The sequence below is a fragment of the Ostrea edulis genome, chromosome 10 (assembly GCF_947568905.1).
Source record: "Ostrea edulis chromosome 10, xbOstEdul1.1, whole genome shotgun sequence".
NCBI lineage: Eukaryota > Metazoa > Mollusca > Bivalvia > Ostreida > Ostreidae > Ostrea > Ostrea edulis.
This window is the reverse complement of record NC_079173.1, coordinates 23,868,808-23,894,356: the sequence shown is the minus strand read 5'-3', so window position 1 is coordinate 23,894,356 and position 25,549 is coordinate 23,868,808. Positions and strand designations below refer to the sequence as shown.

At 35.9% G+C, this 25,549-nt stretch overlaps 1 protein-coding gene across 3 annotated transcripts; it reads left to right on the top strand.

Annotated features, from left to right (window-relative positions):
• The first annotated feature begins 2,691 nt into the window (after nt 1-2,691).
• Nucleotides 2,692-25,416, top strand: LOC125665587 (solute carrier family 28 member 3-like). 3 transcript variants are annotated; one of them, XM_048898296.2, is made up of 12 exons: nt 2,692-3,207; nt 10,036-10,223; nt 11,122-11,522; nt 13,984-14,128; nt 14,821-15,012; nt 18,599-18,760; nt 18,971-19,096; nt 19,195-19,325; nt 19,791-19,959; nt 21,890-22,150; nt 23,146-23,326; nt 23,716-25,416. In XM_048898296.2, the coding sequence occupies exons 2-12, from the start codon at nt 10,083-10,085 to the stop codon at nt 23,736-23,738; spliced, it is 1,932 nt and encodes a 643-aa protein (XP_048754253.1). In that variant the 5' UTR covers nt 2,692-3,207; nt 10,036-10,082; the 3' UTR covers nt 23,739-25,416. The 3 variants fall into 3 exon arrangements, with proteins under 3 accessions (XP_048754253.1, XP_048754255.1, XP_048754254.1); XM_048898298.2 differs by lacking the exon at nt 2,692-3,207 and adding an exon at nt 3,626-3,690; XM_048898297.2 differs by lacking the exon at nt 2,692-3,207 and adding an exon at nt 6,529-6,752.
• Nucleotides 25,417-25,549: the final 133 nt, after the last annotated feature.

Genomic DNA, 25,549 nt, shown 5'->3' with positions numbered 1-25,549 from the left:
TACCACCATAAACCAAATTATTGATTTTGAAAAAACAGAAAACAGGTTTTGTGGTGCATCATTATGGGAAATCAAGAGTGTTTAATGAGTTTGCTTTAGGAAGAATTTTATAGGGGCTATTTAATTTTTTCTACTCCTACTATAAACATTACCGGGGTTTCTTCAATGCAGGAGACTATTCGTTAAATACAAATATACGGTAAAGTCAGACCAACATACCACGTCCGTCGCACAGGTGTAAAGTAATATCATTGTTGTAAATTGACATAAAAAAAAAAAAAAAAGAACTGACGACTTCTATTTCAAATTGTAAAACAGGATTTCTGCCCAACACTTGAAGGCAAAGCTCGTATATACAATAGATACGATACATTTGATGCGGAAGCTATATATACATCTAATTAGTTTTTGTTGGTCGTTGGCAATTTTCCCTTTAATAAATCCATGAAAAATTCCCAAAAGCAAAATTATATAAATTTTAAAGGAACCTCATTAACACAATTTAATTTTATACTCACAAGCACGTGTTCAATTCAATTCATTTATTCACTCAAACCGTTCACAATGGTACACGAGGTACATGGATATAATTATATAAACAATATTGCCAATGTTACAATATTGTAATAATACAAAATTATATGAATAATATATGCACATATATGTTCATTAGAACAAAATAGAGGTGGGGGCATAATGTATACAAATAAATTCGGGAATTTGATAAATATACATGTTAAGAAGGACAGCAGACTAAATCTTTGATTTTAGAAATGGATATGCATAGTTTCTTTATGTTTTAAAGTTTGATGTTGTCATTCATTCTCTAAATTTCAGTGTATTTGGTACATGACAATATCTAAAAGCCAAAAATTCTTTTGGTAAAGTGGATAGGGATTTACATTCTAAGATAAAGTGGTAATCGTTGTTTACCAGTATTACCAGTATTACAGAGTGTGCGATTTCTGGCATTTCATATCACTTACCTACCTCTATATGGGCAAATGGTGTTTTGTTTGTTTTCAAGTTCATTTATTTCGCTCACATCATCCATCAGTGGTACATGAGGTACAATGAATAATATTGATTGAATATTGTTTAACGTCCCTCTCGAGAATATTTCACTCATGGAGACGTCACCACTGCCGGTGAAGGGCTGCAAAATTTAGGCATATGCTCGGCGCTTACGGCCTTTGAGCAGGGAAGGATCTTTATCGTGCCACACCTGCTGTGACACGGGACCTCGGTTTTTACGATCTCATCCGAAGGACCGCCCCATTTAGTCGCCTCTTACGACAAGCAAGGGGGCACTGAGGACCTATTCTAACCCGGATCCCCACGGGATCAATAAACAGTAAAAAGATAATGGTAAGTCGTCTTAATGAATCATAAATAGAAAAAGATATAAATTTAAAAAAAAAAAAAAACACCTTAAAGATGTGCATACTATAGCTACAAACAAAGGAAAAGAAAAAGTAAGAGATACAAGTTATGGAGGACAGGCTGCATCATAAATTTTAGTTATGAAGAGACAGATTTTTCAACGATTTAAAACTCGTGTTTGACATAATCTCACTAAAGTATATATTTAAAGTGTGCAGGGTTAGTCTCCGATAGGCACTATGATCTTTTTCTCGCCAGATGTTACAAACCGTACTTCCGTTAATTTCCAGAACCATGCGACATGACGTGTAGCCGGAACAAGAAATGACTAATAAAGACACCTGTGTCGCTGATTATTGTAGGAATATTTGCATTCCCGATGTTTTTGCCTTTGATTTTTTTTTTTTAATCAATTGTATTGATACAGTCCCTGAAACGTTCTACTTTCACTCTTGCACGCAGAGCGAATTCTGAACACAATTTGGTGAACGGTGAACGCAAAATGGTCTATTCATTTGGTATATTTCGGATTCATGAACTGTGTGCATATGGATCTTGAAAAATATACATGTAGTACAGTGTACCTCTAAACGACTGGGAATTCTGATAGGGGTGAATGTAGAATGTAAAAATAGAATTAGAATGTAAATATAAAACAAATTTCATTTTTGAAAATTCATGAGGCTATGAACTGCAACGCTTATCGCCGTCATACTTTTCATAAGGCGCAACATGTATCGCTATAGCGTCATAGTTAATGCCCTCCACCTGTGTATATTTAGTCTTTAAAATACGACACTCCTCGTATAGTGCGCTGTTCTTAACGAGTTTCCTCCAACCCGAACAGCGTATTCAGACACCATACTGCAACTTCAGTTAAAAATAAACGAAGAAAAAAAAAGAATGCATGCATGTCGCATAAAATTAAAAGAAGAAGAACACCCAAAGCATTGCCATATAAAACCCTGAAGCAAGGCTAGTACAATTTAGATTGCCCCCGTGACGGTTTGATATTACCTGGCTTGATTGAAAATGTGTACTGAACCGTACCCACCAGTACACATGTGTAGTTTAAATAAATCATCTTCAATTTAGATTGTACACACACGAAAGTAAGACAAGCGTCCTTAATGGCGTTATTTTGCAGTATTCATTGTTGGTGAATCATAGAACTCTCAATACCGATCTTTGTTTTACAAGTACATTGTGTACAATTCGCAAGTACATTACGCTACCTATTTGCTAGAAACAAATTAGCATGTCTTCCATTATATGACATCATACTATATCTCATAATGCACAAGTAGACAATTAAATAAATGACTTGATTCCCACGTTGATATATTTTACAAGGTTTTAAAATGTACCTGTTCTTCATGTTTACGCAGTTTATAGCTTTGCTTTCTTTTTAAAACACGCAGCCATTCATCCAGTCATTTTGACGGTATATTCACACGGTTTTGTGCTGCGTATATTCGATATTACACGGATTTGTGCTGTGCATTCGATATTACACACTTTTGTGCTGTGCATTCGATATTACACACTTGTGCTGTGCATTCAATAGTACACGCTTTTGTGCTGTATATTCGATATTAAACGGTTTTGTGCTGTGCATTCAATATTAACGGTTTTACATTGTAGCTGTGTATTCAATATTACACGGTTTTGTGCTACGCATTCGATATTACACAGTTTTATGCTGTGTATTCGATATTACACGATTTTATGCTGTGTATTCGATATTACACGGTTTTGTGCTGCGCATTCGATATTATCAACATTAGTACCCATCAATTTGTAGCTGCCACATCGGATTGACAGGTAAGACAAATGCAACGTGATCCTTAATCTATCAACATGTTTGAGTAATTAACATGTAATCTATACGTTAAACATCTCAGAATTGTTATATATATATGTGTGTGATATATGTTCTTGTAAAATTGAATGACGAGATTGAAATCAAACCAGTTTAAAACTCCAAAAGGTTGGTTGTTCATAAACTGAAAATATATAGAACGGACTTAAATACCTGAATTTAGTCAACCGAAAGATAAACAAATTTGATGTAGAGTCGATTTATTTCCCATGAACTATTAGTAATATGTTTAGAATTGTGTTATTCATACACCAAACCTTCTGAAAGATGTCTGTATTTTTACTCCTGTATATGTAGTTTTCATTATTAACCTTGAAATTGGTTTTGTTGAGCATAGCATATCAAAATAATATTAACCGATCGCAGTAGCCTCGTGTGGATAAGGCGTTCACATCGTACTCAAGTGTTAGCATCGTACCCGGGAGGTAAGATTGTTTAACTCTGCAGTGGTTGTTCCTTTGCCAAGCGCATTTAATGACCTTAAAACGTAAGTTTCGTGTCACGGCAGGCGTTGATATACGATAATGAACCCTCATTGCTACGGCCTCGCTTAGGTCAAAGTTTGTTGCAGTTCACCTACAGCGAGTGACGTCTCTTTATTAGTGGACAATTCTCAATGGGGAAGTCAAATACAGACTCTAAAGCGTGCTAGTACTCCTACTACTACTACTCCAAAGCGTTCCGTGCAGACCGTTCAGCGTTCCGTGCATACCATTCAGCGTTCCGTGCAAACTACTGAGCGTTCCGTTCCGTGCAAATCTTCAAACCGTTCAGCGTTCCTTTCCGTGCATATCTTCAAACCGTTCAGCGTTCTCTGCAAACCACTAAGCGTTCCGTACAAACCGTTCAGTGTTCCGTGCAAACCCTTCAACGTTCCATGCAAACGGTTTCCTGTAAGAATCGCTCCGTGCAAGATCAAGCCACCCCATAGAAAAGTGCAGACCGTCCAATCCACTCCCCTAGAAACATACGGACTACAAGACGTTCAATCATTCCGAGATCTGAGAAAGTTGGACATTGGTAGAAATTCGAACAATTATTTTTAAAATATTACTCTGAGGTGGACTATCAACACTGAAGATCTTGCAAATATTTTTAAAAAGCAAAGCTATAATGTAAACTAGCAAAACCCGATAGTATGCCATCAAAGCAATTGAATACCCGTTGTAGTTTTTCTTCTTTTTAGGGCTTGGAATAATTTGCCTAATCAGACTTGTTTGATAATAACACTTCGTTATTCATTAAAGTGGCATGGCCAAGAATTTACAAATTGTACGGGTTTTTACGACACTCATATTGATTGATTGCATATTGTTTAACGTCTCTCTTGAGAATCTTTCACTCAGGTGGAGACGTCACCATTGCAGGTGAAGGGCTGCACTATTTTGGCCTATGCTCGGCATTTACAGCATTTGAGCAGGGAGGGATCTTTATCGTACCACATCTGCTGTGACGCGGGACCTCGGATTTTCCGATCTCATCCGAATGACCGCCCCATTTAGTCGCCTCTTACGACAAGCAAGGGGTACTGAGAACCTATTCTAACCCCGATCCCCACGGGAACACTCATGTTGAAGGTTCAAATACATGTATAATTAAACAGACGCAACCTTTGATTATAAGTCTGAATACATTTAATAGAGCATAGAATGATTGATAGTGTAAGCAATTGAACTAATTAGAAAAAATAAGTTTTCATTTATTTTTATTACATATCTATTGTAATTGAAAAGCAGCAATTTACCGCGTCGGACATGAATAAATAAGGGTTTGTGACACACAAACAAAACAAATCAATCTTGGGGCTCATTGAGAATTGAATCAGTCATGAAAAGTTTGATGAACTAAGTGGATCATCTTAGATGGTGTACATTCTTGAAAGAAATACTCAAGAAATAGTTTGCCAATATAACCTGTCTTTGGGTCAAATGCTGTCTGACGTGTTTCATACCGATTGTCAGGGCGTTCGTGGCATACTGATTTTGACTACCGATTACTCCGTTTACCTGATCAAGATATAGGACTCACGGCGGGTGTGACCGGTAGAAAAGGGATGCTTACTCCTAGACACCTGATCCCACCTCTGGTATATCCAAGGGTCCGTGTTTGCCCAACACCTTATTTTTTATTCCTTATAGGAGTTATGAGATTGATCCCTGTTTGTTATCTTCACCTTTCATAAATTCCACTTTTGAAAATACATGTGGGTATGGTCTGCGACGCTTCACCGGCACACTTCATGAAGCGTTTCATGAAAAGTATGACAGCTCGATGCGTTGCAGGTTACCCCCTCATGTATTTTCAAAATTGAAATTCATTCTTATACGTACATTCTACTTGCATTTCTGTCGGGAACAATGGCTTTTAAGATAGACTTACCATATTTATCAAGATTTACACATGTCTGCATTGCTTGCAGTGTTTTTGCCTGTGATGCAGTGTATCTTTACAAACTGTTATGGTAGGTATTTTCTCATGATTTCAAACATTGCAATTGTAAACAATGCACGCACGAGTATACAAAACGAAGAACTACAGGTACTTTAAAAGTATACAGTGCATCAATTTTAACGGCTGGGGAAACGAATTTCTTAAACGTCTCCGAAGACCTTTCCCAGCATTTGTACTGTCTGGTTAACCAGCTCTTGTTTTGCCTTGTGTCTTTGGTTGAGAAGATCGACAAAATGACATGGAATCAGAAGCGAAATATTTTTTGCGGTTAGTGACAAAAATGTAAAGAATTTTTGAGTGGCACAAAAGAGCTTGATTTCACGTCCATTCGAAACGATATGTTTGATTTACTCTCGGTATTGTTGATTGAATTGACAAGCGTCACCATTTAAAAGACGTTCATCTAAATAATTACAGACGATGTGTACTTTTCATCTAAATTTTGATTACAGACAATATGTACTTCTCATTTACATTACAGACAGTATGTACTTTTTGTTTTTATTGTGTCTGGCAGTCGCCGAATATCTTCTAATAGGCACAATGACACGCTTTATTTGCACAGCTAATCAAGTTGTAAATGTGAAAACAATAAACATATTAACATTTGAACGAAGTTACGCCCCTTGGTTACCATCTTGCGGTAACAGACTATTCTTCCCATGTTGGCATTTGTAGGTTTTCGCAATACATTTATATCCTTGTAATTTTCGTTTTAAAAAGACCGCTGCGGTGGTCTAGAGGTTAGAGCGTTCGCCCCGCATGAGGAAGGCCCGGGGTTCGAATCCCACCGCAGTGACAGTTCCATCGCCAAAGGCTCGGCATGAGGTGTGACTGTCACGGGTCCTCGGAGATGACCTTAAAAACGGATGCCCCGTGTCACAGTAGGTGTAGCACGCTAAAGAACCCTCACTGCCCAATGGCCGTAAGCGCCGAGCATAGGCCTAAATTTGAAGCCGGTCTTGGTGACGACCAAGGATTAAATCACGCACCATTTTAATGACGTCTCCCCGCTTGATATCTTGTAGAAAAATATGTATGTTGTACACAGCGTAGTGCCATGACTTTTAGTTTCACGTTTTATGTTATATATTTCATTGTAAAGTATCCTTTGTTTAAACAATCATTTTGAACTAAACTGTCGTGTATACATATATAAACATATATATATATATATATATATATATATATATATATATATATATAGATTCTTTATGGGAAGACATTATTTTTTCATGAAGTTTGACATTGTAACTTTGACCTTGGAGTTGGACCAACTTTTCAAATCTCTGACCTATTCAATATAATCTGAACTGGATGCAAAATATCACTCTCAAACTAAATCAGGAAAAGACAGAACTTATCTTTACCCCAAAACGTAAAACTAGTGAATCCTCAGGATATCAACTGGCTTTCGGTGGATCTGTTATCACTAGGATTTCATGTGTCAAAAATCTTGGGATGTTTTTTGACAGCATATGCACTTAGCATGAAATGTCAAATAAGTGCATTGACTAAATCGGTTTTGTTTTTTTTCGAACTTCGTAATATCGGTAGAATTAGACCTCTTATAACGGAAGATGCGCGCAGGACACTTGTTAGATCACTGATTACACCCGTCTTGATCATGGAAATACACTTCTCTATGGTTTTAATCCAGCATCCTTGCAAAAGTTACAGATATTTCAAAACACTGTTGCTAGGCTAGTGACACGTTCAAGGAAACATGAGCATATTACACCAATTCTCATATCGCTTCACTGGTTACCTATGACATATCGAACGAAATATAAAATGCTGTTGTATAATTTCAAGGCTCTACAGGGGATGCTTACTCCTCCTAGGCACCTGATCCCACCTCTGGTATATCCAGGGGTACATGTTTGCCCAACTCTCTATTTTGTATTGCGTATAGGAGTTATGAGATTGATCACTGTTCGTTATCTTCACCTTTCATGGATTAGCTCCATCATACATGAATAACCCGGAATTAGTTCATGTGTACCACCCTCAGCGAAAACTTCGGTCTGCGGATTCCATATCCCTTCTAAAGTCACGTGTTCGTACAAAACTATATGGTGAAAGGCGGTTCGATGTGTCTTCATCAACCCTGTGAAACTGCCTTCCCCTGGATCTTCAATTCAAACATTCATTAACTGTTTTCAAAAATAAACTGAAAACATATCTTTTTAAACTTGCATTTAATTTGTAATATGGTAGTTATGCATACAGTTATTTTTAAAAATAGATTCTATAGTTTTGCCTATTTTTAGCTACATGTACTTCAGTTTAATATTATTTAATATCTTTTTCTTTATGTGTCTATTGTTCTTTGTTTTACATGTAAAGCGCTTTAGGGTAATTGAATTGCATGTAATTAGATAAAACGCTATATAATAATAGTAATAATTTAAGGTAGATCCTTTTCATCTCATGCTATGACATTTGATTTTGTGACCTTGGAATTTTATCTGCTTTGATAAAAACGTAACCTATAAAATATCTTCAGAACTATTCAAGGTAGGGCTTTCATATTTGGTATGTAAATTCTTTTTGAAAAGACGTTGTGATACTTGTGACCTTGACCCACTTTCTTAAAAATCTGACCTAATCATTATCTCCTTAACTATTTAAGGCAAAGCTTCCATTTGTGTATAGATTCTTAATGGCAAGACCTTGTTATAATTTGGTGTTTGAACTTGTGACCTTGACCTGGAAGTTTGACCTACTTTTGATAAAAAAAATTGACCTATTCAGTATCTCCTGAACAATTTAAGATAGAGCTTTCATGTTTGTTTGTTTTTTTTTTTATATTCGTGATGTTCATCTGTTACAGTCAAAACAGTTGACATCACGGTGCGACGGGCAGATGCTAACTCAGCGCGGATTGAAAAGATCTAAGCTGATCGCCGCGCACGGATGGGAACATTTTTTCAGCGCGTGTAAATTCATGAATACAGTAAGAGTAAAACGTAATTCATGAATACAATAAGAGTAAAACTAAGTGGATTGAAAATGAATAGAAAAATTGGAATTTCAATCCAAAGTTTTCAAGGGAGTCCGCGCCGAAATAAAATGTTTCCACCCGTGCGCGGCGATAAGCTTAAAGGAATTTATATTCAACATATTTTATATATACAAGAAAACAATTTGATGCAGCATTAGATCGGCCGCTTATTTTTTTTCTTCAAAAGTATTACATAGTCTGCGGTGGATGAATTGATATACGAGCATTCATATTCTAATTAGGGTCGCGACACATCAGAGTCATCATCCACAGTGGCGGATTTGAAAGATTTTCAAAGTTAAGGTAAATCGCGGAATCTTGTTTCGGAAAATGTACTAAGCGATAAAAGAAGCAATAATTTCTTCTACTCCCAGAGAAATAAATGATAAAATCCTTTGATTTCTTGAATTACTTTATTGGGAGAACTTCATTTTTTTCAAAAACCCCTTAAAATTTGGGTCATTTTATTAATTTATTAATTTCAACTTTAATAGGAGAAATATTTCAAGCCCCATAAAATCTGTAAAATCCAGGAGTTTCCGGGGGCTTCCCTGGACCCCCACCAGGGCTTCGCCCTGGACCCACTGCGTCATAAAGTGCCCCCCCCCCCGTAACCATAATTCCTGGATCCGCCCCTGGTCCATCATCACTTTCTACCGACTACGTCATGTGACAACTTAGATTTTTATGATATCTGGATAAGGCACATGATTTCAGATTTTACACAGTTATGGGATTTTGATTGTTTTAATATCAATACTATAATAGTACTTTCTATGACACGAATTTTCATAGAAGGTAATATTCAGATTCCTATTATTATAGCAATCACTATGTCTGTCCGTCCGTTACTACTTTTCTATGGAAAGATTTTCATATCTTATACTTAATAATTGAATTAGGCAGATGAGGACCACTTCCGGTTTTCAGATTTATCGCGAAATTCTTTCCGACTTGTCAGTTGTTGGTTTTTGGGTTGTTTTTTTAGCAATTAAATGAATTTTCAAGGTGTTTTGAAGAAACTTCAGACTTTCTATTGAATACACGAAATACACCTAATATAATTTTCATTAACTCTAGGGAGTTTACATCATTTTGATTTTTAAAAGACACCTTTTATTAAAGATTCTCAAAATTATTCATTGATTACTTGAAATGAAATGTACGATTTTAGATTGGGATTTTTTTTTAATTTAAGCTGGATTTAACATTCCTTTTCTTTTGATGCGTTTATCATATCCAATAAAATAATAGAATATGAAATGTCTTCACTGACTACCCAGCCTCCTTAAAGAGACACCATTTTTTCCAGGTCCATGATATAGAAATCGCAGCTGAAAGACAGATCTCGTCAAAACAATGTCAGTTGAACTGAGGTCCATGAAGCACGTTGGAGGAGACTACGGGAAAGACAACCCAGCCTACGACAATGGGGAACCTGCTGGGAACAAAGGAAACATTAATAAGATGAAGAACGGAAAGGAGGACAACGATTATTCGGTAGGTCATTTGTCGTCTGCTGCTTCCTTCTGAAATGATCCATTCGGAACCACTCGGGTAACATAGTCCTTTAAGTGTTCGTTGGTCTTTCCGTCCAGACAAACTCTTCTGTCATTCTTTTTTAGTGATTCGCCATAATTTAAGTAAGAAATTATTTTGAAAAAAATGTGTAAATTTTTATCCTAAGCCCCCCCCCCCCTCCTCCCCATCACATTGTGACCCTTTGCTACGGTCTTGGACGTCTTTTGAACAAGGTGAATGCCACTTGAAAGAATGCTCTTCTCTAAGTCTGCAGCAACAAAAAGGCTAGTTTTGATTGGTCGATATTAAGAACGGTCAAAGCTGCAATTAGATGAATCGTGAATTTCTTTTTTAGGCCCTCGCGTGTAGTATGGAAACATTAGATAGCGTTAACGTTGGGTTTATATTATAATCATGGACCAAGGTTTATTCATCATTAAAAAATCTCATTCAGACCATTTTGTTTATGATGAAACAACAGAATAACAAATTTGCTAACGATCAGTAAAAAAAACCCTAACTCTGACCACAGAACATTAGGAAGACTTTTAACAAATGACATGCGCAGTGTAACTACTTGAACGATTGTTCCAAGGCTCTGCTATTTGACCAGTTTGTTAAGAAAATATGCCCATTTCAAATGGCCCAGGCTTGAGACTTGAGTTGACCACTGAGATAGGCCATTTTAGGACGATTTCAATCAAAAGAGGATATTTTTGATTGTGAAATTCAAAACTTCTGAATACTGTTATCAAGTCATTTCAACAATATACAGATATTTTAATAATTATTTTAAAAATCATTAAAAAGTCGTTAGAAGGACGTTTGAGGTCCATGTTCTAATTTTGTTTTTATATCCGACGTTTCTACTACGTAGAGAGAAACCCCGTTGAATGAAAGAAGCATTGTGGTGGTAGTAGATGAGGAGGACAACGAGGATAAAGAGGAAATGAACGCCTGCTCCAGGGGCGTACTAATGATCCAAACAGAGGTGTATGCATTCTTCAACAACCACTGGAAAGAAATCATCTTCGTGATTTACATCGGTCTCATCGCTGGTTACTTTGTATATTTTGCGTTTGCCATAGTGAGGACATTTGAGCTGGACAAGGAACCATCCATGCGTCTATTAGTATGCACGCTCTTAGGTGTCTTTATATTGATGACTCATATATTTTTCAAACTTTTCGGCTCTCAAACAAACACCTTTTATTACCGACATATCAAACCTTGTTGTAAGTCTCATGGAGGAAGGAGATTCAAAATATTCATATCATGGTAAGTCTTGCATGAAATTGATTAATTATCATATGTACATTTTTGTAGATATATAGATAGGTGGATATTCCTTAATGTTTGAGCGGTATAGTACGCTGGTCTCGAAATGCTAGATTATATTATTCCTTGCAAAAAAGACCCTTATCTTATCCAACAATGTTTTTTTCTTCAAAAAACGTCATAATGAAAAAATGTGACGTCATTTTTTGCATACTTGGAAAGAAATAGGTCATGATTACCAATCACGAGTTGGTTGTCATCTTTGACTGTAATATTTTAACGACAATCAACATTGCTCTAATATTTTGAGGGATGTTCTTTATAGTTCAAATTTTAGCACTATTTTCCATTTTTGCTGGGAACAGCTCATACGTTAAGTTCTAATGGGTTTTTAGTCAACCCTTGGCCGGGGCGGAAGTTGGTATCCATGCATAGTGAATTCTTCAGTGCCTTAGAGAAATTCATTATGCATGGATCCCAGCTTCAACCCCGGCTATTACCCGTGGAAGGAAATCCCATACATAAATGTAGCTGTGCGAGACAGCTCGACTATATACCCGTAGGTAACTTCAAAATCTTTACTTTGGATAGCGATAGAATTTTCGCCATGCTTTAACATGACGTGAGTTGAAGTTATCAGACGTGAAATGAAGATGATCTTACAAATAAAAGAATATACAGCGATCTAAGATCACAACCGTGCGCATTTTTTCCTGCGCCGTAAATGGAAGGGTTTTATAAGATGTGGATCTGTAGCTCTCTGGTTTTTATAAGGGGTGGATCTGTAGCTCTCTGGTTTTTATAAGGTGTGGATCTGTAGCTCTCTGGTTTTTATAAGGTGTGGATCTGTAGCTCTCTGGTTTTTATAAGGTGTGGATCTGTAGCTCTCTGGTTTTTATAAGGTGTGGATCTGTAGCTCTCTGATTTTTATAAGGTGTGGATCTGTAGCTCTCTGGTTTTTATAAGGGGTGGATCTGTAGCTCTCTGGTTTTTATAAGGGGTGGATCTGTAGCTCTCTGGTTTTTATAAGGGGTGGATCTGTAGCTCTCTGATTTTTATAAGGTGTGGATCTGTAGCTCTCTGGTTTTTATAAGATGTGGATCTGTATCTTTCTGGTTTTTATAAGGGGTGGATCTGTAGCTCTCTGGTTTTTATAAGGGGTGGATCTGTAGCTCTCTGGTTTTTATAAGGGGTAGATCTGTAGCTCTCTGGTTTTTATAAGGGGTGGATCTGTAGCTCTCTGGTTTTTATAAGGGGTGGATCTGTAGCTCTCTGGTTTTTATAAGGGGTGGATCTGTAGCTCTCTGGTTTTTATAAGGGGTGGATCTGTATCTCTTAGGTTTTTATAAGGGGTGGATCTGTAGCTCTCTGGTTTTTATAAGATGTGGATCTGTAGCTCTCTGGTTTTTATAAGGTGTGGATCTGTAGCTCTCTGGTTTTTATAAGGTGTGGATCTGTAGCTCTCTGGTTTTTATAAGGTGTGGATCTGTAGCTCTCTGGTTTTATAAGGGGCGGATCTGTATCTCTCTGGTTTTTATAAGGTGTGGATCTGTATCTCTCTGGTTTTTATAAAGTGTGGATCTGTAGCTCTCTGGTTTTTATAAGGGGCGGATCTGTAGCTCTCTGGTTTTTATAAGGTGTGGATCTGTAGCTCTCTGGTTTTATAAGGGGCGGATCTGTATCTCTCTGGTTTTTATAAGGTGTGGATCTGTAGCTCTCTGGTTTTTATAAAGTGTGGATCTGTAGCTCTCTGGTTTTTATAAGGGGCGGATCTGTCCCAGCAAATTTGCAGCTGTTGCTGCGTATGAATTCTGCAATATTTCCTTGTATACCTCTCTATCGTTTTCGTCAGATACATATTCTCAGAAATCGTTTTTTTTCTCGTTAAAAAGTTTCGTGGATAATCACGGTAAATCAATTCAGTTTCTTTCGAAACTGTTTGATTTTCTAATAAGTCATTCAGAGCATTACGCATAGGTAAATTACTCAGGTGCCTGACGTTTTAGACTATTGAATTTCTGTAAACAAAACTATTTGCTAGGTACGTCACGTCACCATCTTGTTTTCTTTACCAACTGCATCGCTTGTAATTTCCGACGAAAAGTTCGTGATACACCTTGTGGATCGTTTGTGTATAAAAAAAAATCATTTTTAATTATATATGCATGTATTTTAATCAATATTGATTCACAGATCTTTAATTGAAATGCAATTTGATATTCATGTAATAGTTTACTTAAGTAATTTTCTATATAGAATTACAATTCGCATTTTTACATGTAAGAACATGTACATACCACTATGCATGATGAAGACTAATGATTCTGTGGCAGAATTTGATATCATCACTTATGTTTTGTCCTTCTGTCAATTTTTCATGCATTGTAGGATTAATGAAATTGATCTCTGGGTTTTTTTTTTCAAGTACTTTATACAATGGATTCACCAATGACATTTTTAGGTTTTTAAAATTTGCCGCCTTCGCTGCAATAGTTATCTACGTCATAATTGATGTCGCCATAGATCATCCCCGGAACCTCCTGTCTGTGGCGGGACTGGCGCTCTACGTCATCATTTTCTACCTGTTTTCTGTCAATCCTGCAAAAGTAAGAGTACCTCTGATGAATGATAATCCTTTTATATCAAATTGTTTTTACAATTCCAGAGGACATACACATTGCATTTTGTCAACTGTAAGACGAATCAGAATTCAGCAAAGCTAATCTACAACTGGTGTTTGTGAGTGGTCGTGAAGATTTCAATTATTTTAGTTTTACGTGTAGAAGACAGTGTTCTACTTGAGGAATAACTAGCCCCTGTTTTACTATTTGTGGTGGTCACTGCTTCTTGAACAGTCATAAAGTTATAAACGTAAGGCGGATGGCTGTCACCTGTAGACAAGCGTCACTAGTCTGAAGACAGAGGCTAGTTGTTTCCTCCTAGTGAAACTAGCATTCATTTTCCTGGAAATTTCTTCATATTGCGTTGGTTTTGTTGATAAAATAACGTCTCCAAATATCAACAGTAGACTATGTTTGTGCAGTTTACCTCTATGACCTGAAGCTGAACGCTTTGTGTCTCGTTTAGCAGCCTCTAAGTTCAATGAATCAGTGAATTAAACTGTAAAATCACATTATCATTTGCTTTGGAATTATTATACACATACTTTTGCAAAACGAATTGTGCGCAAACATCATCGCTAACATGGCATCGTAAATATTGTTTCTGCGTTAGGTACTTAATACTTTTATAATCCCGGTTTGACGAAGTTTTATCTCAACCAGTCTTCCTTCCGTAGGTAAGGTGGCATCCAGTGTTTTGGGGGATAGCGATGCAGTACATATTTGCCCTCATCATCCTCCGATGGGAGTTCGGGTTTAAGATGTTTGAATATCTAGGTGATCGTGTCACGGAGTTCCTGACTTATTCCGATGAAGGCGCCAAATTCCTGTTCGGAGATGTCTTCATGGAACATTTTTTCGCTTTCAAGGTCAGTGAATGTAGGGACAGAAACTCACGTGTAGAACGATGAACTTGGGTTGCCAAACTACGGCATGCGCTCATTGTCTTCTTTCAGAAGCAATTGAATCACAGATAATTAAAATGAAATTATGTTCAGCTTTCAGTTTATGCATTTTTAAGATTTGAGCGATGAAAACATTTCGCCATCTTGAAAGTCATCAATATGAATACATGTAGGAATGGATAAGGTGTGTTAGTAGCGAAAATTGTTTTAAATGAATTTACGGCAAACTAACATCTCAACGTTATGACAAGCGGGATGATTTTAGCTTTTCCACCGTCTACTTCCCATATTTATTTAGCAATAGCAATATTCCATCACTACCTATATATGGTGTTTATGTCTCTCATCTGATTCGATACGCAAGAGCTTGTTCTGCGTATAATCAGTTTTTAAATCAAAGCAGGCTACTGACAAACAAGTTGATGTTACAGGGGTTTGAACAGTCTCGTGCAAAGGCAGCATTTCAGAAATTATATGGTCATTATAACGATCTAGTTTTCCCACGCATCCTGTCACTGGGTCAAATTCTGTCTGACGTGTTTCATAACGATTGTTGGACCGTTCTTTATACATTTAGTTTGACTACGGATTACTCCGTTTACCTAATGATATAGGGCTCATGACGGGTGTAAAGTTCGACAAGGGATGCTTTCTCCTTCTAGGCACCTGACCCCACCTTTGGTATATCCAGTGGTCTGTGTTTGCCCAACTCTCTATTTTGTATTCCTTATACGAGTTACGAGATTGGTCACTGTTCGTTATTTTCACCTTTCATTAAGATATAAAACTCAAATGTTATTATGTAGAACAGATTGTGCCCCATGCTATATTTGAACTTTGAAGTCCAGATGAAATACGTACTAGGGAGACTCACAATTCTGAAGCTAAAGGGGGAAATCTATAAATATTTCATATCCATTATATATCATTACAGCTCTAGCAACTAAAAGACTTAAAATTAAATATTTTCATGGCTTAATATCTAACACATTCTCAATTAACACTTAATTCATTTCAACCTAAACTATTAAGTGTCTGTAAGAAACATATGTCTATGGACCAGGTATTGCAGTACATTTCGAAAATGTTAGCTACGTGTCTTTCTAAGGTTTTTTTTGAAAATATCGTGGAAAACAATGGGAAATAAGAGTGATGATATATTTTGTTCTTTCCGTCAAAGTCTCTATATGACCGAAAACTTCTCGACAGGACGTAAAACAAACAAACAAACACACCATCAATTAATTTTCTTTCCGTCATCATTAAGGACAAATCATACGATAGCTGTTAGTTATTTTGATTCTTTATTTCCATGAGCCACAGGCTCATTGGATATACATAAATACAATTATACAAAGAAACAAGAATGACATGGTGGAGAGTGAGTAGACAACAATGTTACAACGATGTACAATTTAGATTAAACAAATAATAGCACACCATATGAGAGTTTCGTAGCTTAATTGCATACTGTAAAAAATTTCCAAAATTAAATTTGACAATAGTTCACCGATATTTTTTGGTATGAAATGGCGAGTAGTACGGATATGTTTAATTTAACCAATTGCATTTACCAGTTTACATAATAGTACTAACATGTGATAGTGAAAAATACAGACTTTCTGGTAAAAGTTGATTGTATTATGAATGAATCATGCACACTTTTGTCCTGGGAAGGTTTTCTTCAGTAAATGAAATGTGAAGATAACGAACAGTGATCAATCTTTTAACTCCTATAAGCAATACAAAATAGATAGTGGGGCAAACACGAACCCCTGGATATACCAGAGGTGGGATCAGGTGCCTAGGAGGAGTAAGCATCCCCTGTCGAGTGGTCACACCCGTCGTGGACCCTATATCTTGATCAGGTAAACAGAGTTATCCATCCATAGTCAAAATCAGTGTGCCAAGAACGATCTAACAATCGGTATGAAACAAGTCAGACAGCATTTGACCCAATGATAGGTTGTATTGGCAAACTAGATCATTATAACGAACATAGAATTTGCGAAATGCTGACTTTAAACGAGACTGTTGAAACCCCTATACCATCTTGTTTGTCAGTAGCATGCCTCGATTTAAGAACCGACCATACGCAGAACAAGCTCTTGCGTATCGAATCAGTTGAGAGATATAAACACCATATACAGGTGATAATGGAATATTGCTACATAAATATGGGAAGTTGACGATGGAGAAGCTGATATCATCCCGTTGGTCATAAAGTTGAATTGTTAGTTTGCCTTTAATATTTACTTTCAATAAAATATCTAAGTATGAAACAGAAGTGGACGACTCTGTGTCGTGTTTTATTTCGAGCTCACAGGAATATATAGAATCGACCTATGAATGAAAGTTATTATTGTTGATAGGTGAAACATCGTTGACATATCTAAACGTGGAATTGAAGACCACAGCAGGATATTTTTTCTTCTCATGTAGAAGTTTTTGAATAAATTCTGCTTTATATGAATATAGAAACAGGTCAGCTAACAAAGGGGCACAATTCGTGCCCATGGGAATTCCAACAGACTGTTGGAAGACCTGATCACCAAAGACCACGGAGATATTGTCAATGAGGAACTGTAGCATATTTTTCAATTCAATTTCCGAGAACATGTGCTTAGAATCAGAGTGGTGTTTAACAAAATATCTTTGTTTCGAAAGTTGAAAAAACTTAAAACATCTTTTTTTGAACTTGCGTTTCATTTGTAATTTTTCTGTTTAAATATGAATAATTAAATACAGGTTATCATAAAAACATTTTCATAAACGTTGAGAATGTGTTAGATAATCTATTATGGTTTTGCATACACTTAGTTACAATCTTAACCTCAGTTAAGTGTTAGTCTATGTCCTTTTTTTGCATTTATTGATCTTTGTTTTAGTTTATTTTACATGTAAAGCGCTTTAGGGTACTTGTTCTGAATATATAAGGCATTATATAAATGTACCATAATAATAACGGCAAACTGACAACTGTATGACAAACGGGATGATTTCAGCTTCTCCATCGTCAACTTCCCATATTTATGTAGCAATATTCCATTATCACCTGCATATGGTGTTTATATCTCTCAATTGATTCGATACGCAAGAGCTTATTCTGTTTATGGTCAGTTTTTAAATCGAGGCATGCTACTGACACAAGTTGATGGAACAGGGGTTTCAACAGCCTCGATTGAAGTCAGCATTTCGCAAATTCTATGGTCGTTATAACGATCTAGTTCGTCAGTACAACCTATCATTGGGTCAAATGCTGTCTGACGTGTTTCATACCGATTGTTAGATCGTTCTTGGCACACTGATTTTGACTACGGATAACTCCGTTTACCTGATCAGGATATAAGGCTTACGGCGGGTGTGACCGGTCAACAGGAGATGCTTAATCCTCCTAGGCACCTGATCCCACCTCTGGTGTGTCCAGGGGTCCGTGTTTGCCCAACTATCTATTTTGTATTGCTTATAGGAGTTATGAGATTGATCACTGTTCGTTATCTTCGCCTTTCATAATCATTGACAAATGTAACATGATTTTACATATATTTAGGTGTTACCACTGGTCGTGTTTTTCTACGCCATCATCTCTGTGCTGTACTACTTAGGAGTGATGCAGTATGTAGTTATAATTATTGGACGTGCTTTGGCCTTCTGCATGGGAACGACACCGGCGGAATCCCTTAATGCTGCCGGAAATATCTTTGTTGGAATGGTATATCGCTCACTAAAAGATTAATTGTGCCAGTGTTAGCTATAAAATAACAGTGAATTACATTACCAATATTATTTTTATTCCATGTTCTTTACACTGTTTAATCCGACAGCCTGTCTAATCCGACACAAATTTCTCTCCAACATTACGTGTCGGATTAGTCAGGTTTCACTGTAGTACCGGGTATTGTCAAGTTTGATGATATTTTAGACGGAATCTCCATTGATGATCCAGCCATTCCTGAAGGACATGACGATGTCGGAACTACATGCTATTATGGTCGGGGGATTTGCAACTATTGCAGGAAGTGTTCTTGGTGCATACATAAGTTTTGGGGTGAGAAAGATTCAGTTTTGCCGAAATTCGACCATTGCATCGTGTAGGCTGTACGTGGTCCATTTAATGTATATACATGTGAGCTATTTCATGTTCAGGTGCCAGCGAACCATCTGATTTCCGCCTCTGTGATGTCTGCACCAGCAGCTCTGGCCATTTCCAAGCTAGCTTATCCCGAGGTGGAGAAGTCGAGATCTTCTTCAAAAGATTTCAACAAGATGGGTAAATCGTAAGTGTGCAAACTGCAGATACTGTAACGATGTTAAGACTGGTTGTTTGAAAAAGTGAAGTCAATAATAAACAGCAGTCACTACTTCAAATTATCATTTCATTATAAGAGAAGGAGGTGGTTGTTGTGATTGTATATGTTTTTACCCAGCATTGCATTTGTCCCTTCATTAATGCTCCAAACGTACATACCGTAACGGATATTTTCTGCTGTTGTCTAATTTCTGCGACTTTAAAGGGATCAAATCGAAAAAATTTCTACCCGCAGAATGTATCCGTTATTCGGTAGTTGAAATGGAAGACATATGCTAGGAAGTCCATTCTTGTGTTCTTTTCTGAAGAGAGTGATCGTAGAGAATTCTATGTTAATTTAATTAAAACTCAGTAGTAAAGCCATTAAAATAAAAAATAAAAACGTGTAAAAACACCCATGAGATAAATAGTGGAGATTCCTTCCTCTTTTTAGCACTGACAGAAACATAATTGAGGCGGCGTCCTCGGGTGCTACCAGCTCTATCAAAGTCGTGGGCGCCATTGCGGTGAACGTCATGGCGTTCCTCTCCATACTCAAGTTCGTCAATGCAACACTAACCTGGTTTGGTGAACAAGTAGAAATTGAGGGATTTACGTTTGACGTAAGTTAAGAAAACAAATTTACATATGAATTAATATTTCTATTGAAAAACTATGTAGATATTGCTTGTTGTTTTGAAACATGTTTTAATCATAGTGAGGAAAGTATATGCTATTTAAACCAACTTAAAAGAATACTGTATCTATATGTAGTGTACTTCCCACAGGGAATGAATTTTTCGCGCGGCGTTCAGGCGGTATTGGACGTATTCCGGTTATAGCATTACTGGTCTTGTACGAGGAAAACATCTCAAAAATAAGGCGAAATACGTGGAATGCGTATAAGTGCATGAGCAGAATACACATAAACCCATTCACGTTTCTTGGAGATAATTTAATGGATTCTGTCTAAAATGTCTCGAGAGTTCACCGATTCAGAAAGCACGTTCATTTTCATTCACAATTTGCATATCGGTCATTTTCTGCCAAATTTGAAATGCGTTTACCGTCTATGGATACTGACTTGCTGATTTAATGATCACCGGGTATTTTAGACTTTTTGGAATATTAACATATAAGAAACATCGGAGAAACTCAACGCTTTGATAGCTGTGTTAAAAGGTGAAGATAACGAACAGTGATCAATTTCTTAACTTATAAATAAAGAATATGAAATAAAGATAAAGAGACAAACACAGAGCATCTCCGGTGTGTCCAGGTGCCTAGGAGGAGTAAGCATCCCCTGTCGACCGGTCACACCCGCTGTGAGTCCTATATCTCGACGGGTAAACAGAGTAATTCGTAGTCACAATCGTGTGCAGATACTTGCCTCAACTGGTATGAAATATGTCAGACAGCATTTAATCCAATGACAAATTGTATTGTCTATGTTTACTAGTAATTTCTTAAATGTATTTCCATTGTGCCACATTCATATTCTTATTCAACTTGTATTTATTTATTTTTAAGTAACTCGAAACTCAAAGTTATTTCATATTTTCATTTTTAATGAGATCAAATAAACGTTGATTTGATGTCTCAAAACTTTCATTTATTCACACTTTCATTTACTCAAACTTTCATTCACTCAAACTATAACAATGTAACCAATGATTGTACGACAAAGTTTTATAATGTTCCTTTTTTAATTGTATGGTCATGATTCACACAGGTTGATTAGGAATAATTTGATATATTTATATGTTTCTGTGTCGTTCACACTAAAAATCTAGTTACGATAAAAGTTGAAGTTGACGAATTGTGATCAATAAAAAAAAATCATATAAATAATACAAAGTTGAGGGTAAGATATACAGGGACCCCTGGATATACCAAGGGTGTGATTAGGTGCCTAAGAGGAGTAAGCATCCCCTGTTGAACGGTTACACAGGCTTTGAGCCATATATCTAGATCAGGTAAACGGAATAATCTGTAGTTAAATCGGTCTAACGATTAGTATGAATCACATCAGACAACGTTCTACATAATGACATGTTGCATTTGCAGATACGATCATGGGATTTACAAAATGCTTACTTTAAACGAGACTGTTGAAACACTTGTGACATCAATTTATCTGTCAACAGTCTGTCTCGGTTTAAAAATTGATCATAGTTACGCAGAGCATACTTTCACGTATTAAATCAATTGTCTGAAGATTACCATCTAAATCTCTAATACCAAAGGACGACTTCATGCGATGAAAGATGAAGATAACGAACAGTGATCAATCGCATAAAAATCTCATAATATGATACTAACCGGAATACGGATATACGTATTCTAAGAGAAGGAATCCAAGCCTGAAAACGAATAAAATGGTTGGAAATAATCCCATAATTCCACCTGAGAAATACCTTTTTCAGGTCACACACCATCCAGAATCCGCGAAATTAGTAAGGTACAACACACATGGTCTAATTAATCGTATAAAAATACGTATGTAGTCAGTGTCTGGTCACCAAGTCAGCATTTTTCTACTTTTCCTTTCAGTTCATATGCTCGTATTTGTTTTACCCTATCGCCTTCTTTATGGGAACATCACCTGATGATTGCCGATCTATTGGAAGACTGATAGGACTGAAGACGTTCACTAACGAGTTCGTGGCATACGATGAATTATCCAAAATCATAAAGAACAAGCCCATCCTCGACAGCTACATGAACAGCAATTACACGGATTGGTACTGGAAGGGGGACAACATCATTCTTCCGCAGTTAAATGACACTGTTCTCAAATATGGTATTTTGGAGGCAAGTAACTCATGTTTGTTGATTAACATTTTCAATATTTGGAAATTATGTCATTCGAAAAATTGTATTGAAGTGCCAAATCAATTTATCTTTAAAGTTAGAGAAATATCTGAGAAAACAGTTTTGATTTTTACCACTATCTATGCATTAATTTTGCTGCTATCATTCTTGAAATATGTTATTAACTTATCAGTTTGGTTATAGACATCAATAATCATATAGAGATCATATATATAATGCAAAATCTAAAGGTATTTTGCAAAAATAAATTACTAAACGAAGAAATATCAATTATCTTATAATACAAATCTCTTTTCTTTGAAGACTGAACATGGTGTACTTTCTTGAAATTTTATGAATTTGTTCTCTAAATATTAATATCAACAATCACATGGGGATTTTTAAAAGTCTCGACAAGACTAATATGCAGTTATATGATATGATGGTAAATTTTAAAATGACAGTGGTTCTTTGAAATTATGTGATGACGACTTAATATGAAAGTATTTTCCTTTAAAACTTTTACAACCCTATGGTAGACTAACTGTCAAGCATTTTCTCTCTATATCCGTTTGTAAATTTATCTTTTTGAAGATTAGATCTGACATCGTTTCGTAGAGCAGTTTCAGCTGTCAACAAGAAAGTCGTAAAGTTGTTTTTAAAACATGTTTCATGTGTTTCGCACAATAGCTTTAAAAATTAACGAATATTTTACATTTCCTCCATTCAATGATTTAGCTTAGGTATCGCTTACTATACAATGTAAAAGTGACAAAACAGCAACGGCTGGCTCAACTGCTATAAACGTTTTAAAAAGGCTAAAATCAAAAAGAAATATTTAGTATGGGATTTTCATGCATGATTGACTGAAATATTGAATTATGCGTGAAATTACAAAGCAACATGGATAATATATGAAAATATTTAAAAAGTTCTAGGAATAGAAATTATCATATGTTGGTAACAAAGTCTGAAATATTTTATTTTCCAAATAGACTAGATCTGAGGTGGTGGCAACGTATGCTCTTTGTGGATTCTCCAATTTTGGATCCATAGGAATTTTACTAGGAGGGCTAGGTGCTCTGGTTCCATCAAGAAAATCTGACCTCTCCAAGATTGTTCTCAGAGCTATGATAGCCGGAAATGCTGCTTGCTTCATGACCGGATGTGTAGCAGGTAAACGTTTTCAGAAACACATATATATGTGTTCCTCATTTTAAGTGGAAACACGATGAATTTTGTGACATGCTGTGGTAGATCTTTCTTTTCTTCTGATACAGATTTACTGCTAATAATGTTGAGTTTTATTTTCGTTATTTTTTAATTGGCGCTATCAAAACATATGGTGAAGATGTCTTAGCCTTATCATATGGATAAGTAACGGAAGTGAACGATCTAATTAAAATCAGACTACTTACATCTGCGCCGTATTTTATTTTGTAAATTAGATTGCGGAAGTGAATTCAAAACTGTGTGAAGTGGATTGAAACAAGAAACTAACGGTCGAATTTAAAAGTTGTATATACAGATTGGAAAAAAATGAAACTTTTTGTTTATTGTTTCAGGTTTGCTTTATAAGGACTATTGAAATTGTTGGACAATCCTACCGGGACTAATTCCGTATCATTGTGGATCAGAAATACTTTTCAGCTGTTGAAAATCGAGGTTTTACGTAGTTAGATTGTCAAAGTAATTTTAGCACCCGTGAAAATGTAGAGAAGAAGCAATGCTGTCAAAACCTTTCAATCTGATTGATATACCGGTATTTCAACATGCACTTACAGTAATTCATAAGAAATGCAATGCATGTTCAGATAGAAAAATATCGAGTGACACACCTGTATCTATAATTAGTACTATTTGCTGCATTACAACCGTACCTCATGTACTAACTGCTTAGTATTTTACATGTATTTATCATCATGATTAAAACACTATTGAGGCTACTAGAGTTGTTGACGTATGTTATGGGCCCCATCCTACTAATTACAGTTCAAAGGTCAGTACCATAGGTCTACAACTCTTGTAGTTTCAATATTGTCGAAGCATTCTCCTTCAGACTCACAAACAAAAGATTAGTATTACACTCCGGTCTTTTACTGACGTAATACTTACAGGTAGGTGTCTGAATTTGGGTATGATAGTGGAATATTTTCGCAATACTGTAAAAATGTTCGGTACTGCCTAGATAACTCAAAACGTTCATCATTTGATTAAAGTCTATTCATGAACAACTTTTTATTGCAATTTTGACAAACAACGTTTATTTGATGAAACAAAATTTCCAAATCAATCCATACAACTGATTATGTTTTAAGAGAAAGTCCACTTTCTTTAAATGAAACGTCCACTGTGTTCAATGCGTGCGCATAAAACAGTAACGGGTGACAACTAATGGAACTGCCTCTCTGAAATTCATCCATATTTGAATGTTAGTGACACAGATGATGACGGTAGTGTTTGTGATGGTATTAGTTTCATATCATGTTTCATATAGCAGCAGTCTTTGTGTATAAAAGAAGCACACAACGCATAATTGGCTACAAATATCTTGTTGCTCCCAAATTCTCAAGTATCGCAAATTTAACTGTGGTTAGTAGAATGACCTTTACGCATGCGATATATTTACGTAAAGGGTAGATAACTTTGTATTTTCTAATGAAATACATACATGTATAGAAATTATTTATGTTTTGTAAGTTATATCTTTTATGCAAAAGCTGTTAATGAAATATAATGACTTTCATGACGTACGCAGCTAGTACAATGTAGAATGAAAGATGATAATTATTATTTGTAAAATTTTATGTGATGTATCTTTTTATACGTACATGTAGGATTAGACGTACATGTAGGATTAGAGATGATATATATATGCACTTACAGAACATTGTCATATCACTGTCAGGTAAACAGCAATATACATTAATATATAATGTATTCCTAGTTCTTACAAAACATTGTCATATCACTGTCAGGTAAACAGCAATATACATTAATATATAATGTGTTCTTAGTTCTTACAAAACATTGTCATATCACTGTCAGGTAAACAACAGTATACAGTAATATATAATAATGTATTCCTATTTATAACCTATTCTTTATATGCTCCTATACATTTTTAACTGTTTATTTTATATTTTTACTCCACTATACACGAGTGAAATGTATATTTTTATTTCTGGAATGTATTATTTGATCTGATTAAAGAGTCATCACATAAAATGCAAATTTCAATAAAATTCTTTATGGGTGTATGTTTACTTACAAGTTTACATTGCAGTATTGTGCCGTATAAGTAGACGCTTTACGAAACACAAAGGACAAAGGGCATTAAGGGCCAAAATTTGCCCAATGTTAAAACACTATATTTTATTGTTATTCTGATTAATTGGG

Excerpts from the sequence above, each read along its gene's own strand:
- LOC125665587 (XM_048898296.2), top strand. The coding sequence starts at position 10,083 with ATGTCAGTTGAACTGAGGTCCATGAAGCACGTTGGAGGAGACTACGGG. Across the intron at positions 14,129-14,820 it reads TTTCTGTCAATCCTGCAAAA|GTAAGGTGGCATCCAGTGTT; the intron begins GTAAGAGTACCT and ends TTCCTTCCGTAG. Across the intron at positions 18,761-18,970 it reads GAAATATCTTTGTTGGAATG|ACGGAATCTCCATTGATGAT; the intron begins GTATATCGCTCA and ends ATGATATTTTAG.